Here is a 14,562-nt window from a genome sequence, read left to right on the forward strand (position 1 = left end):
TCCCTCCATCCTTCCTGGAATAGGTTTTCGTGTTTTCTGACATAGCACTGCCCTCTTCTGCCAGACCACGTTGCATTTGGAACTGTTGGGTTGGCAAGCTGTCCATGCACCGTGCAGGAGGTTCGTGGATGGCTTAAGAGTTATTTTTCATTTATTAAACTGATGTATTTTAATCCCACTCTTCAGGTAGCAATCTTTCAAGCAAAAGGAGCTGTGAGGCTGGCTACAGCATAGACACAGTTGCTACATTCTGCCTGGCGTTTCTGCAGTTGTACAGGACTAGGGAGACACTGAAACTGTACGACACAAAAATATACCAGCAACATCAACTTTTAGCATATATAGTGCTCTAGTTTGTGCAGACTGCTTCACAGACATTGCTTCAGAAACTCATGTAGTCCTGTAAGGTCATTTAGTATTATCCTCAAATTATAAGATGGGGAGGCTGACGTAAGCAGGGGCGTCCATCTTCAAAACTAAACAAATTCCTGCACACAGAAAATTGGTATACCCAGGGGGTTAGGCTACAAACCTTTTCCCTGATACACAGGCTTTCTATGTGCAGAAATCGTAGTTATTTTGTATAACACAACATCTACTTGTGGTCTGAAGGTGCACAACCCTGACACAGCACAAACTCATGATTTCCCCAAGAGAAAGGCCTGATGATGGCTTGCTGTCACAAAATCATTGCATTTATTTGTGGCATACTTTGCTGAAAGAGCTTGGCCACCGCCAACTTTTCCCCCTGCCAGCTTGTAGCTTTTTTCACTGCCTAAAAAAAAAAGTTGCCGGTTTTCTTAAGAGAACTCATTTCATTGCTCAAATGCTCTGGTAGGAAATGTATGTGTGCCCTATTTGTGGTTGTTGTTTTGTTGTTGTTGCTTTACAAGAATCCCCAATGGCAACAGCAAAGAACCCACCTCACTTTTAAAGGAATTATTTCTCAACTGTTTTCATATGAACCATTATGACTGCGGCTGAGGACCATACCAGACATGAAGGGGGGATGTAAGTAGTGCTAAGGAAATTGGTAATGGGTCGTATTCTACACAGGCTTGACAGACCACCACCTGCTCTTGGATAACAGCAAAAACGAAAAACCTTCTGCAGAAAGGAGAATGTTATTTCTAACAAAGTTCTAAATGAGCAGATGGAAAACACAGCAGTCGACTGAGAACTAAAGCATGTATCTGCCCTCTCTTTAGCCCTTTAGGGAGCTTATTCTAGCAAATTTTTTTTCCAGAGGACTTAGAGGGAGGTGAATGGGCGGCTTCCCAGCCATTTGCATGAGTTCTCTGTCTTGACTCTAAGAAATCCACCCCATACAAAATGAACATTCACTCACAATGGTATCAGAAGAGTTTTGGACCTGATTTTATTTGTATAAAGTTGTGAATCACGATGCAAAAGAACTTACATAAATGGAGATCACAGCACTTGCAGAAGCCCCATCTATTCCTGAGACGAGGTGCTCGGCGGGGGCCAGGGGCAGGGGAGGGGGCAAAGATAGCAAACTCTCCACTGATGTGAGAGGCAGGGGATGATATCTACTCAGGTCTCATTCAGCCCCAGCAGGAAGAGGAGAGCAACAATCTGATCTACTTAAAAACCAACCCCTTGGCTGGTCTCTGCTGCCCACCTGTACCCAGTCCTTCAGGCTGGGTGGGGTGGGATCAGTGACCATGGGAGCAAAAGGTTTACCCCCCCCACCTCAGCATGAAGTCTGTTTCCACAGCTGGCCTTCACGGCTGGCCGTTCCCCAAAACAGGAACCAGATGATGAGCCAAGAAAGGGCTTATTAATGGCGCGTTGGGAAGTGAAGATGACAACTGGAAAGTAGGCCCAGGCCAAAGAGAAGACTTATGGGCAGCAGAGATGTGCAAGGCTCTTCCACGGCTGTGCATAACCCCCATTCTGCCAGTCATTTTGATGGGTCTGGGAGGCAGCCGCTAGTTCATTTCTTTCCCTGCTTGATCAGGAGGCTGTCACTGCAAGAGAAACAACAAAAAAGGGGGTTGCCAATGAGGAACATTCACACAACATGGGTGTGGGGGGCTAATAATAATAATATTTTATTTATACCCCACCCTCCCCAGCCAAGACCGGACTCAGGGCGGCTAACACAAAGTATAAAAACAATTGATTGAAATACAACTGAAAAACAAGATTAAAATACAACATTAAAATGCAGCCTCATTTCAGTAGGATCTCAAATCAAAAACTTTTTTGGGGGAACAGAATCAGGCTGGAGTAAAGCAGAGCAGGAACAGCGAAGAAACAGCCTTAGTCAATCATAACAGCACATGCTCCACTCAGAAAACATAAGGAACAACAGGGGAGGTGGTGGTGGTGGAAGGAACTTGGAAGTCTTCTGAGTAGTAGTAGTAGTTCACTCCCCACCCTGGTTTCTCTTTCTCTGCTTGTTCCATTCCAAGCAACCACCCTCCCATTTTGTCTCTCTTTCTTTCCTTCCCCCAATTCCCTGGAAGGAGGGAATTTTATTCAGTTAAACGTTGCAGCTCTACTTGAAGTTAAAATATTGTTATCTTACCTTCCTCTGTAACCAGAAGCGCAACGAAAAAGTGGTGATGAAGAATGGGGCGGGGAGAGAGAGACATAGAAAGTTAGAACTATTTTATCAACTTCGGTAATTTATGTACCACAACATTTTTAGCAAAATCTCAGAGAGATTTACAAGTATCAGGAATTGCTGGAAATAAACATTAAAAATACAAAAAACAGCCCATTACAAAAATCTATCATATTAAAAACAGACAAGCCAACAGTAAAACAGTTATCACTCTGCTAACCATAAAAATATACTTTCCAAAGCTGAGGTAATTTTAGTCCATTTTAGTGTTTTTTAACTTTCGTATTATGTTTTAAAGTACAGTGGTACCTTGGTTTAAGAACAGCCCTGTTTATGAACTATTTGGTTTATGAACTCCGCAAAACCAGAAGTAATGTCCCAGTTTGCGAACTTTACCTCGGTCTAAGAATAGAATCCACACGGTGAAAGGGCACCAGTGGTGGGAGGCCTCATTAGGGAAAGCATGCCTCGGTTTAAGAACGGTTTCGGACTTCCGGAACAGATTAAGCTCGTAAACCGAGGTACCACTGTAGAGTTGTAATTTTTTCTTGGTTTTACTGTTTTATATTTTGTATACCACTTTAATGTTTTGTTTTTTACAACCAAGCAGTGTATAAATTTTATTAACTAACTAACTAACTAACTAACTAACTAACTAACTAACTAACTGTATCCCAAAGGGAGAGGGCCTGTTTCTACGGGGTTTCATCTGACCATCTTCTAGCCATGAAAGATCACAAAGGTTGCTGTGGTATACAAATAGGTGAGGCAGGCCGCCAGGTATCCTGGTCCCAAGCTGCTCAGGGCTTTGTGTGCACAAGATCCAGTGTGGTGTAGTGGTTAAGAGTGGCAGATTCGTAATCTGGTGAACCGGGTTTGATTCCCGCTCCTCCCCATGCAGCTGCTGGGTGACCTTGGGCCAGTCAAACTTCTCTGAAGTCTCTCAGCCCCACTCACCTCACAGAGTGTTTGTTGTGGGGGAGGAAGGGAAAGGAGAATGTTAGCCGCTTTGAGACTCCTTCAGGTAGTGATAAAGCGGAATATCAAATCCAAACTCAATAATAAAACCATGAACTTGGCTTGGTAGCAGATAAGCAGCCATTGCAGATTTTTAAGTGCCAGTGTTGCATGAATGTGGAAAGACATGATGCGGAGTACTCTAGTTGCAGCATTGTACACTAGTGACAAATTCCTGAACCAAACAAAGAGTAGCCCCACATTTCTGTACTCTAGAAATGAAGCTACCAATGCACGGGGAACAGTGGAAAAGGCAGGAATGGGCATAACTGGAAATAAGCAGTCTGGGTGGAATTCAACATAGCACTAAGGAGCTCATTCTGGGAGCGAAAGCATCTCTGGTTGCCCAACAGAACTCTCTCGCCTCTCCTCCCCTTGCACACTGTTTCAGTTCTCCAAACCCTCCTGGGCAGATCTGGGGAGGGCGTGGCAGACACACAGGAGGAGGAGAAGGGGGAAAGTCCAATTGTGCTGGCTTCCGTTAGCCCGACTACTTAGCTGAATTCGTCCCCCTGTCACTAGAGGGGCATCGACCTCTGTAGCACGAAGGTGGAACTAGTGCTCCCAGACTATGTACCGTTCCCATCAGAGGAATTGCAACTCTGTCCAGAACAAGTAAGCATACCAGTTCCCAGATCTGGGATCTGACCACGAATAGGACATGCCTGTCTCAGTTTATTCATCTTTATACAAATCTGGGAATACAGCTGTCCATGTGTCTGTCTGTCTGTCTGTCTGTCTGTCTGTCTCTCTCTCTCTCTCTCTCTCTCTCTCTCTCACACACACACACACACAGCAAGAGCGTGCATGGATGACTGACAGTTCATGTGCATTTATGTAACACCCAGAAAACAAGGGGCATTGTTTATTTCTTAAGCTCTGCTATTCCTCCGAGAAACTCATATTTGGGGGATGGAGCTCCTAAGGCTCATTACAGAAGTAAGCAAAAAGCTTTAGGAAGTATCTCCACAAACTCCCTTACCTAGTGAAACCTTCATCCTGTAGATTCAGCACTAAGTTGTCGGCTGTAAGATACACACGGTTCTGAGATGAAGCGATCTGTAAAAGGCAAGGAAGGGACAGATCAAGGAGGGTGCAAGCAAAGGTCCAGTGGTACAAATAACTGCATTCAATAGAGAACTTCCTTCTGCCAGCATTTGGGGGACACCAATTCCAAACAAATGGCAGAGAATTAACGTTCAGCACTGAACTGTAAAAACTGTTAGCCAAAGTAAGTCTCAAAGCTTAAAGGGGGATGGAAAAGAAAAACAGCCTTGGCAGCTGCAGGTGAAATTTCAGAAAGTCTCTTTTTAAAAAATAATTTGCTAGTCCTTTTTGCTGTTGTTGTTCTGGAAAAAGTTTGGAAGGCACCACTATGGGTACAGTTCTAGTAAGGACAAGAAACCACAACAGCGATGATTTGAAAGAGTTGAACTCAAGTTTACTCCCTTTTTTCACTATGAATGTAGAGTATTTTATTTCTGATCTACTATCCTACATTTTTCCCCCTAGCCCAGGGCCATCAGTCTTTGCAATGCTTCAGTTCATTCTGCTTCTCCATGTGTCTGATCTTCCTGTGAGCCTGTTCCTGGCCTGTGGCACATTATGGTCTGTAAGCGGCCACAGCTGGGTATGGCACATTGAACATGATGTGGGTCTGCTTTTACAAAGGCCAGAGGCTCCAAGGCCCCTGCTAAGATGCACAGACCAATGTAATAAATAAGTGTGGCAGAGAGACACATCAGAGGAAGCATATCATATTCGCCTTAGGTTCATCACTTGGCCTGGAAAAGCACTGTTGGGGGGGGGGGTAAGAAAGCAACTCGAGTGTCCTAAAACTCACCGTCTTGGATATGTTCTGGGCGGCACGGATCTTGCGCAGCTTGATGTAACCTGGGTTCTTGCTGAGGGCTTCACCAATGTGAATATGTTAAGGCGGCATTTCCCGATTTTGGAATTTGGGACCTACACCTCCTTGAACTCACCCACCTGGGATCAACACAGCACTACTTTGCTCCACTCGAAGCCACAGTCTTGTGGGAGACAGTTCTGTACAACTGCAAACATCCTGTTGCTACACACCAGGAATCAATGAATCAGTGGGGGGAAATATGTATTTGGCAAGAGTGCTCCCCCTAATGCTTCACTCCAAAGCTCTCATCAACTAGCACAGCACTAGCTGGCATAAAATAGTCCCAACATCTTTCTGCAGGCAATGGGACTGCACATTTAAGGAAACGTGCTTTATATGATGGAGAAGAACTGAGCACCCCATTCACTTGAACGCTGTCTGGTATGAGAGGGGAGGACAGGGAAGCAGAGTCCTCAGGAGCGAATAACCTCTAGTTGCTGCTTAACTTCTTGTTGCAGGGTAACTCCTCAGAATCTCAGCACCCAAAAATCTTCCTAATAGCACCCCCAATTCTCCCACCAGCAATTCCAGGTAACTGAAAACAGATGCCCTTCACTTGTGCAATGCGATGCCTCTTATATCAGTCCAAGCTCAAGAATCTGGAGTTTGGGGATTCTGCAAGAGACCACTTCCCACACCCTTGGAAAACTGTGTGATGGTTGTCTCCCCACAGCAAAGCAAGGATATCATCTGGGCAGCTGTGGCTTCTCCTTCCGCTTGAACAATCTTCTGTCTCTGCTCCTGCTTAGCTTTCTCCACCAGGAATTGAGCTCGTTGCGCCTCCTGCTGGGCTGGAGAAGAAGAGCAAAGAGAACATGAGAATCTCTCTGCAACCACTTCCAGGGGTTTCTTTCGTTCTTTAAAAGATTTGCAGGCCTGTCCTGTGCACATTTAGTCAAAAACAGCCCTACTCCATTTAGCTGGGCTTATGTCCAGCTATTTGTGCATGTGGAGCAGTCCTAGCTGACTTTATGCAAACACAGCTTTAGAGAAAGGACCAGAACTTGTTTGGACTCACCCACTTGCTTGGCCTCCACCGCTGCTGTGTACTCCCGGCTGAAACTCAGTTCTGTGATGGCTACGTCATCTAGAATAAGGCTAAAATCTTTTGCCCGCTCTGTCAGCTCCCGACGGATAAGCAAAGACACCTAAAGCAATAACCCAACAGTTTGTCCTCCACATTTATCGTGAGCAGGTGGCAACTTCCTTCAGACCAGGGAAAGTCATGAGAATCCCCAAGAGCTTTGAAAAGCATCCAATTCAAAAAGCTAGAGTTTCATGTTCAAGTCACTGAGACGCAGATGAGAAAAAATGAGAGCTAGATGAGAAAAAATGAGAGCTAGTCACCTCGGCTGATGTGTTAGAAAATAAAATTGTGACAAAGGAATTCTTAAGCTCTAGGTTTAGGCACAGCCTTTTGTGGTCAGCTCTGTTAAATACTCTTAGGGAAGTATACATGAAGAGATTTCTTAGAACTCTCAGTACACTTATTAATAAGATAGTTCAGAACACAGAAGAAAACACCTTCCATACCTGAAGCCAGTCTATGCTTCAAAAATGATGTTGATTTAGTTCATTCTTCTCATTTGGTCAGAAGGTCATGTTTATACAGAAACCAATGTCATATCCAACAGACTTATGGACCTATAATCTCCAGGTGATTTACTCTAGTTTCCGCCAAATGCGTGAAGCAGGTTTTCTTTAGTGATTGCTTAAATCTCCAAAGGTGGTACATTATCTTTTGCAACATGGGCAGCACCACTCAATTTTCCTTACTTTGCTAAATTACAGAGTTATCACTTTACTTGTCACATTAATCATTATGTGAAACTTCCAGAGGCCAGTACTGGGTAGGCCCAGAGCCAAATGAAGCTACTGGAGGAAATCAAGAGTCTGGAGATTTTAAAGGCCAGATCACATCTCATTAGAAACTTTATCTGATATTTAGAAGTGACCTTAAAACATATTGATACTGCTTAACTGCCCTTGCATTTCATTGGGGAAAGGCTTTCCAGTTCCTCAGTCCACCAGACAATTATGTCCACCAATGCCATATTGTTTTAGTCTAATCCAGGATTAAAGTTGTCCATCAAATGATATTATTTTGTAATTGTATCCAGTTGTATGTCTAAATGACCTCAAATTTTACCATGCAACTTACCATGGCAATGTCTAAAAACTGACACCAAGTAAGTTAATTACCTTTCACTAAATAACTGAGCTACATGGAAATGAGGGAAGATTGCCTCAGTAAATGGAAGAATGTATAATCATGACAAACTTTGCAAATGATTTCATCTATCCCATGGAAAATTTCTTAAGGCTTAAACCATCAAGAACTAGTGAGGCAGTGGAAGTATGTAGCATCCACACCAATAACCTGCAACCTCCCACCTTCGTAGCCCTTCCTCCGGTGAAAAGTGGAGTTGGGACAGGTAAGTCTGCCTGCATGGAAAGTGAACAGACCTGAGCTCGCTGGGTGATGAGCTGTGAGGCGTTGAACTTTGCCACCACACTTTTGAGCACTTCATTGACAATGGAAGGCAAGACTCGCTCTTCGTAGTCCAGACCAAGGCGCTGGTACAAGGTGGGTAGTTCAGCGGCATTTGGGCGTGACAGAACTCGCAAGGAGATGTTCACCATCTGCAAGTCTAGAGACAGAATCAAACTAAGCATAGTCCCAGTGGTTTGTCTTACTTCACCTTCCAACTCGGATTGTGCACCCAGATCTCACCCATTCATTCTGCTCTGTACAAGATTGTTCTGAAGCCCTTGCTTTACACCTGGCTATGGAAAAACACATCTTCCCAAGAAGTGACAATAAAGTAGCCGTGGTATCTGATGTAATGGCTGGGCTCAGACTTGGGACTCAAATGAAAAACCCCTCTCTGCACTGAAGTTCACTGGGTAAGCTTGATCCACTCACCCTCTCTCAGCCTAATGTGCACTACAGGATTACTGTAAAGATTCAATAGGGAAAAGAGGAAAGTAGAATAAACTATGTGCATCACCCTGTGTTTATTGAAGAGAGGAATACAAAACCAAAAGACAATGTGCTTCTCTATGTCCTCACCTTTGGAGCCTGTTGGCGAGGAGATTTTGCGGGGCCGAGCTCGAATATCATAAATTATTGGATACTGGAACCAGGGAATTCTAGGAAGAAAACAAAGATTATACCAAATTAAGATGTCCAAAACCAAGCAGTACAGATATGTGGAAATAAAGAATTCCTACAAATACTTTTTTTCTTTTCTCATGTGCTTTAAGATAGAGAAAACTTGCCCAAGAACTGCATTTTCTTCTGTTGATACTATGTCTTAGTAAACTATATTACTCAATTCACATTGATAACACCGCACTAAAATAACAAATAATCTTTAGTGTCCTTCAATTCAATTTTTGGGTTTCACTTTCTCATGAACAGCACTTCTTGAAGTTTTCACAGTAAGACATTTAGCCAAAGGAGAAACTATATTAGCACAAGAGAAAACATTTACCGTATTTTTTGCTCTTTAAGACTCACTTTTCCCCTCCTAAAAAGTAAGGGGAAATGTGTGTGCGTCTTATGGAGCGAATGCAGGCTGCGCAGCTATCCCAGAAGCCAGAAGAGCAAGAGGGATTGCTGCTTTCACTGCGCAGCGATCCCTCTTGCTGTTCTGGCTTCTGAGATTCAGAATATTTTTTTTCTTGTTTTCCTCCTCCAAAAACTAGGTGCGTCTTGTGGTCTGGTGTGTCTTATAGAGCGAAAAATACAGTGCCTCTTAAGAGTTGACAAATGATTCTTAGGAGTTTGTGATCAGATAAAAAATATTGGCATGCTACAAGAATTTCAAATTAAATTAAGGTTTGTATGCTTTATAATGAGGAATCTCTGGAGGTGAGGTGCTGTTAGAAAACATTTGTCTGGGAATGACAACATCTTGGGATTTCCTGTTCTTCTAAACTTTCCAACATAGTTCTTGACCCGGTACCTGAAATGCAGTCCCTCAGAAAGAATGGTGTCCTGCTGAACTCCACCAATGCGGTTGAAGAATATTGCTCTTTGGCCACCCTCCACTGTGGAAACAGAGAGACAAAAGCAGTCAGTAGTTACCACCAAGCATTGTGCAAAAGGTAGGAGATGACCAGACACAAATACCACCGACTTACCTGTAAAGACAGACTCACGGATACCATAGGCTGCAGCACCAGCACCCAGCAACAACTTCAAAGCCGTCCCCATGCCCCGAGGGCCGGTGGGCAGGCGCCCAGCTAAGTCTTTCAGGCTCTGAGCCATGGCAACCTTCATATGGGGAAAGAAACACAGAATGAAAAACCAAAGCCATGTATTTCACACAGCTCTGCAGGTTTTCCTATCCAAACTCTTATGTTGCCAGAAAAGCAGCGATACACAGAAAACATGTTTCCATTTTTCGCTCTCTGAGCATGGATACATAGAAAGGTCCCTCTTTGATTCCTCTCAGTCATGAATCCTGCATCTTTACACGTAGCACCAATGGGGGGCGCTGACCATTTTTAAGCGCTGAGTTAAAAACATGAATTAGTTCTCTCCCCCCCCCCCCTTTTCTTTCTGGCAGAATGACATTTCGAGCCAGAACTCCTTACGTTTAGAGCACTTTTTGACTTCCAATAATATATATTAAGTTTCATACAAACACAGCACATACTATAAAATCAATGTAACAAAAATAAAAGAGAAAAATAAAAATAAAACAAATATAACGAATGATAACCAAAAATACAACCACAAACACATATACAATAAAAATTAATTAATTGGTTAAATTAGAGCACTTTTTGGAAGGGGAAACGAAAGAGAGGCTGCTCCCCCTTCATGGAACTGCGCTCTTGACATGCTCAGAAGCACCGCACCCCGGGGCCTCCTCAAAGCGAGCTCATCCCTACTCAGGAGCACAACCCTCAGAAGAGTCGCCTCAAGGACTCGCAGAAGCTACAGAGGCTCGAAGGAGCGCAGAGACCCCTCACCTTCTCCTCCTCCTTCTTCTTCCTCTCCCCAGCACGCCGCTGCCCCACCTGGGAAAAGGACACCGGAAGTGGCCGCTCGCTAAATGCTTCCCCGGCAGACAAGCGGGGCTGCCGGAAGTGAAACCTCGCGGGGGACAGTACTTCCGGGTCTCCGCCTGAACACCAGCGGTGCTTCGCCGCTGCTCCCTCTGTATTTTTCGTTCCCCCCAAACGAGGGTGGAAGCGAAGGGGAGGGGTTACTCGGGGGACCGGAAGTAATTCCTGCCCTGACCCGCAGGCGACAGGAAGCAGCTTCGCCGACCTCGAGGAGCCTGCGCGGCGTCAAGATGGCGTCGGCTTCCGCGAGGAAGCGCCCGAGCGAGGAGGCGGCGGGCGGAGGGGAGCGGGGGCCGCCGCCTCAGCGCGCAGGGAAGCGGCGGCTGCTGGTCATCCTGGAGGGAGCGTCGCTGGAGACCGTGAAGGTGAAGGGGCGCGGCTGGGCCTGAGAACGAAGCGGGGTGGCGGCCTCGTGCGGGGCCTGGAGGTCGCCCTGCTCCCTCAGACAAGGGGCGGCCGAGGGCGGCTTCCAGGGGAAAAGCTGAACGGCCTTTCCCCTCAGGCAGCGGCTCCCAACCTTATTTTTCTGGCCATGGCCCACCTAAGCATCTCTAAAATCCCGATCTCTCTCCCCCACCACACACACATATAATTCTCATTATTCAAAAAGTGAACTATTCACGCGGAGGAAGCCTGAAAGGCCATTAACTGTTAATAGCTCGTTCTCGAATCCCCCCCTTTTAAAAATCAAATCGCCCCCCTGCAAGGAAGGACGGATGTATAATACAGGATTGTCCCGCGTTTCAATAGTAAAATGCTACGTCCTGTATTTCAGATCTTCTCTCTCTCTCTGCCAAACTAGGGATGCTCTCCAAATAAATGCATGTGTTTGAAAGTGTGTGTGAAAGATGTTGTATTTAAGCTCTGGGTAGGCAGGTACAGACAGATTTACAAATTCGTGTGTGTGTGTGTGACGAATTCCAGAAGGGCCATCCTGTTAGGTTGCAGTAGATTGTAATGGATTGCTCTGAAGTCACTTCAACACCAGATGAAAGAAAAAGAATTGCCCCACACAGCCCTGTGTTTTGCCAAAAGGATGGTGTCAAACCTATCTCTGATGTGCCACGCTATGGTGTGTAGGTGGTTTTTCACGTAGGGAAATCATTCAGAAATCATTTTGTTTTATACCCTGCTTACCCACCCCCGACAAAACAATTAAACATTAATACAGTTTAAATTGTATATGCATTTAATTGATTTACTTTAAAGCAGCACATTATTTCACCTCTGCTTTATGTGTAGATCAAGCCTTGTGGGTGGGGAGGGGGGAGATGTTTTGAGTCCCATCAGGGGAAAAGACGGGGTATAAGTAAATATTTAATAATATATTCATCATGGGCAATGTATCAATGGCAGTTGACCATGGTAACTGCATGGAGCCCCCACCTTCTGAGGTAAGGTAAAGGGACCCCTGACCATTAGGTCCAGTCGTGACCGACTTGGGTTGCGGCGCTCATCTCGCTTTACTGGCCGAGGGAGCCAGCGTACAGCTTCCGGGTCATGTGGCCAGCATGACTAAGCCGCTTCTGGCAAACCAGAGCAGCGCACGGAAACGCCGTTTACCTTCCCACCGGAGCAGTACCTATTTATCTACTTGCACTTTGACGTGCTTTTGAACTGCTAGGTTGGCAGGAGCAGGGACCGAGCAACGGGAGCTCATCCCGTCGCCGGGATTCGAACCGCCGACCTTCTGATCAGCAAGTCCTAGGCTCTGTGGTTTAACCCACAGCGCTACCCGCGTCCCTTCCAAGGTAGTGTACCTCTAAACATGGGTCTCTGATAGGAGTTAGAGCTGCCACTTTCATGTCCTTGTGGGCTTCTAAAGCCACTTGCCAGGCTTCTGTTTGCCAGCTAGCACCTAAGGAACCTTTAATCTACTGTGCAATTCCCAATTTAGCACATTTTAACTGTCTCATTTTACTGTTCTATTGCCAATTTGTGTTAAGTTTTGCGTCATGTTGCATTTTATTGTAAGCTGTCTCGAGTACACTTCACTGTAGATTGTGCCGAATACATGTAAACAAATAAAATGATTATTCGTCCAGGTTGGGAAAACCTATGAGCTACTGACCTGTGACAAGCATAAATCGTTGCTTCTGCGAAGTGGCCGGGACCCTGGAACAGTTCGACCTGACATCACCCACCAGGTACATTCATGTATCTGCTACATAATCAAAGTAGTGTACTTTTAAGTCGCCTCTGTGGTGTGTTGCTATTTCTGAAGCATTTCTGACAGGAAAACTTAGTTCCCATACAACAGCTTTTAAAAATACTGTTGGCAACTTTTAAAATTATTATTCAGATGGCAAATGTTCCCAAATGCTTCCTTTACTCTTTTCACTGAAGATTCATAGCAAACTTGCATGCTGGAATTTCATTCTCACACTGCCTTTTAAAAATACGCAATTGCAGGGTTCTGACAGATGTTACTGCTGCGAATTTCCCTGCTTCTGAATAGTTTTAGCTTATTTCTTTCTCACTCTTCTTCCCAGAGCCTCCTGATGCTCATGGACAGTCCCTTGAATCGAGCTGGCCTTCTCCAAGTTTATATCCATACAGAAAAGAATGTTCTAATTGAAGTCAATCCCCAGACAAGAATCCCTCGCACCTTTGATCGTTTTTGTGGCCTCATGGGTAAGAGGACAGAGGCTTGCTTTCCCCTCAGAAACTTGTATGCTTTCAGTGGATATAAATGCAGGGTTGTATGTGAGAGGGAGTAGCCATCTATAGTAGCCTTATTCTCCATGTATTTTTCTAAAGCCCTTTTAAAGCTATCCCAAGCTGGTGGCCATTATATCTTCAATTAGTGGAGTTCACAGTTGCACTATGTAGAATAAGTTCTTCCTATTTCCAGTCTGAATCTTCCAACAGCCAGCTTCATTGCATGTGTGAGCCCCAATAGTACAAGGGTGAGAAAAGCTATTCCAAACATGCACAGTATTACAAAAATGGGAAGATCCAATTTTTAATACCTCAGTTGTGAGAACTGCCCATTTATTTCTCCTATCTTAGAGTCTGCCTCTATTCTGTAATGCCAATGTAAATATATCTTGCCTTTTTCTCCTCAGTTCAGTTGCTGCACAAATTTAGCGTCAGAGCTGCTGATGGGCCTCAGAAGTTGTTAAAGGTAAAAAACAAAATCTACAAGTTCACTATGTGATTCTTTGGAAGATTGTTTTTGCCCGTCCATTTTTCTTCTATTAGGTAATTAAGAATCCTGTGACCGATCACCTCCCTGTAGGCTGCGCGAAGATTGGCACATCCTTCTCGGCCTCTACTGTGACAGACGTCCGTGACATAGTCCCTACTGCAGACCCAATAGCTATCACTGTGGGCGCTTTTGCTCACGGCTCGGTAAGACACCCATTTCCATACCAGTCAGTTGTAAGTCAGGAATATCACCTGAATGCACAAGCTGGCCTTAGGGCAAGGCACTGTTCATAGGTAGTGTGTGCATGTAGTTGCATATGGTCTACTCTACAGGATTATAATGCCCTATTATAGGAATATTTTTGAGGATAAAGTAGTTCATAATTCAGGGGGTAGTAATTTCCATATGTTGCTCTGGTGAGTTTAAGATGTATTGTACAGAAAATACAATGCAGACATTCACTGACATGCTGGCTGTTTCTTTTCCAGGTTAATGTGGAATACACAGAAAAGACTATCTCTATAAGCAACTACCCACTCTCTGCTGCTTTGACTTGTGCCAAGATCACCACAGCCTTTGAAGAGATGTGGGGAGTGGTGTGAACTTACTAATGCAATGTGGACTTTGTGCAGTTGGACTTAACTGCTTGCTCCAAGTCCTGGAGCAATGTGCGCTACAGGGTTCTACCTGTAACAATTGCCTCATGTTTTGTTGGGGGGCATAAATAAATGGTTTTTTTTTAATGTGGTGGATAGTCTCAGTAGAGAGGTATGTAAGCAGCAGGATGGCACTTGTGTGTTGCTTTGG

General features: G+C 44.7%; 2 protein-coding genes and 1 long non-coding RNA gene across 4 annotated transcripts; 2 read left to right on the plus strand and 1 right to left on the minus strand.

Moving 5' to 3' along the window:
• Positions 1–1,355: 1,355 nt before the first annotated feature.
• Positions 1,356–10,624, minus strand: PHB2 (prohibitin 2). 2 transcript variants are annotated; one of them, XM_081176934.1, is made up of 10 exons: positions 10,509–10,624; positions 9,672–9,804; positions 9,494–9,578; positions 8,596–8,675; positions 7,989–8,173; positions 6,541–6,670; positions 6,208–6,313; positions 5,454–5,529; positions 4,581–4,669; positions 1,356–1,985 (listed from the first exon to the last, which is right to left on the minus strand). In XM_081176934.1, the coding sequence occupies exons 2-9, from the start codon at positions 9,796–9,798 to the stop codon at positions 4,589–4,591; spliced, it is 870 nt and encodes a 289-aa protein (XP_081033060.1). In that variant the 5' UTR covers positions 9,799–9,804; positions 10,509–10,624; the 3' UTR covers positions 1,356–1,985; positions 4,581–4,588. The 2 variants fall into 2 exon arrangements, with proteins under 2 accessions (XP_081033060.1, XP_081033061.1); XM_081176935.1 differs by having other exon boundaries at positions 10,512–10,609.
• A 181-nt stretch (positions 10,625–10,805) lies between these two features.
• EMG1 (EMG1 N1-specific pseudouridine methyltransferase) lies at positions 10,806–14,498 on the plus strand. Its single transcript, XM_081176874.1, has 6 exons — positions 10,806–10,969; positions 12,650–12,751; positions 13,097–13,238; positions 13,673–13,731; positions 13,809–13,958; positions 14,244–14,498. The coding sequence occupies exons 1-6, from the start codon at positions 10,835–10,837 to the stop codon at positions 14,355–14,357; spliced, it is 702 nt and encodes a 233-aa protein (XP_081033000.1). The 5' UTR covers positions 10,806–10,834; the 3' UTR covers positions 14,358–14,498.
• Positions 10,993–12,649, plus strand: LOC308577074. The gene is made up of 2 exons (XR_014003413.1): positions 10,993–11,998; positions 12,356–12,649. It is a non-coding gene; the product is annotated as an uncharacterized lncRNA (long non-coding RNA).
• Positions 14,499–14,562: the final 64 nt, after the last annotated feature.

Source organism: Podarcis bocagei (assembly GCF_964188305.1).
Source record: "Podarcis bocagei genome assembly, chromosome: 17".
Lineage (NCBI taxonomy): Eukaryota > Metazoa > Chordata > Lepidosauria > Squamata > Lacertidae > Podarcis > Podarcis bocagei.

What these genes read in the sequence shown, in the direction of transcription:
- PHB2 (XM_081176934.1), bottom strand. Translation starts at nt 9,798, where the DNA reads ATGGCTCAGAGCCTGAAAGACTTAGCTGGGCGCCTGCCCACCGGCCCT. An exon ending in TCATCACCCAGCGAGCTCAG is followed by an intron (nt 6,671 to 7,988) that starts GTCTGTTCACTT and finishes TTATTGCTTTAG; the next exon opens with GTGTCTTTGCTTATCCGTCG. An exon ending in CCCAGAACATATCCAAGACG is followed by an intron (nt 4,670 to 5,453) that starts GTGAGTTTTAGG and finishes TGCCTTTTACAG; the next exon opens with ATCGCTTCATCTCAGAACCG.
- EMG1 (XM_081176874.1), top strand. Translation starts at nt 10,835, where the DNA reads ATGGCGTCGGCTTCCGCGAGGAAGCGCCCGAGCGAGGAGGCGGCGGGC. An exon ending in GGCCTCAGAAGTTGTTAAAG is followed by an intron (nt 13,732 to 13,808) that starts GTAAAAAACAAA and finishes TTCTTCTATTAG; the next exon opens with GTAATTAAGAATCCTGTGAC. An exon ending in GCGCTTTTGCTCACGGCTCG is followed by an intron (nt 13,959 to 14,243) that starts GTAAGACACCCA and finishes TTTCTTTTCCAG; the next exon opens with GTTAATGTGGAATACACAGA.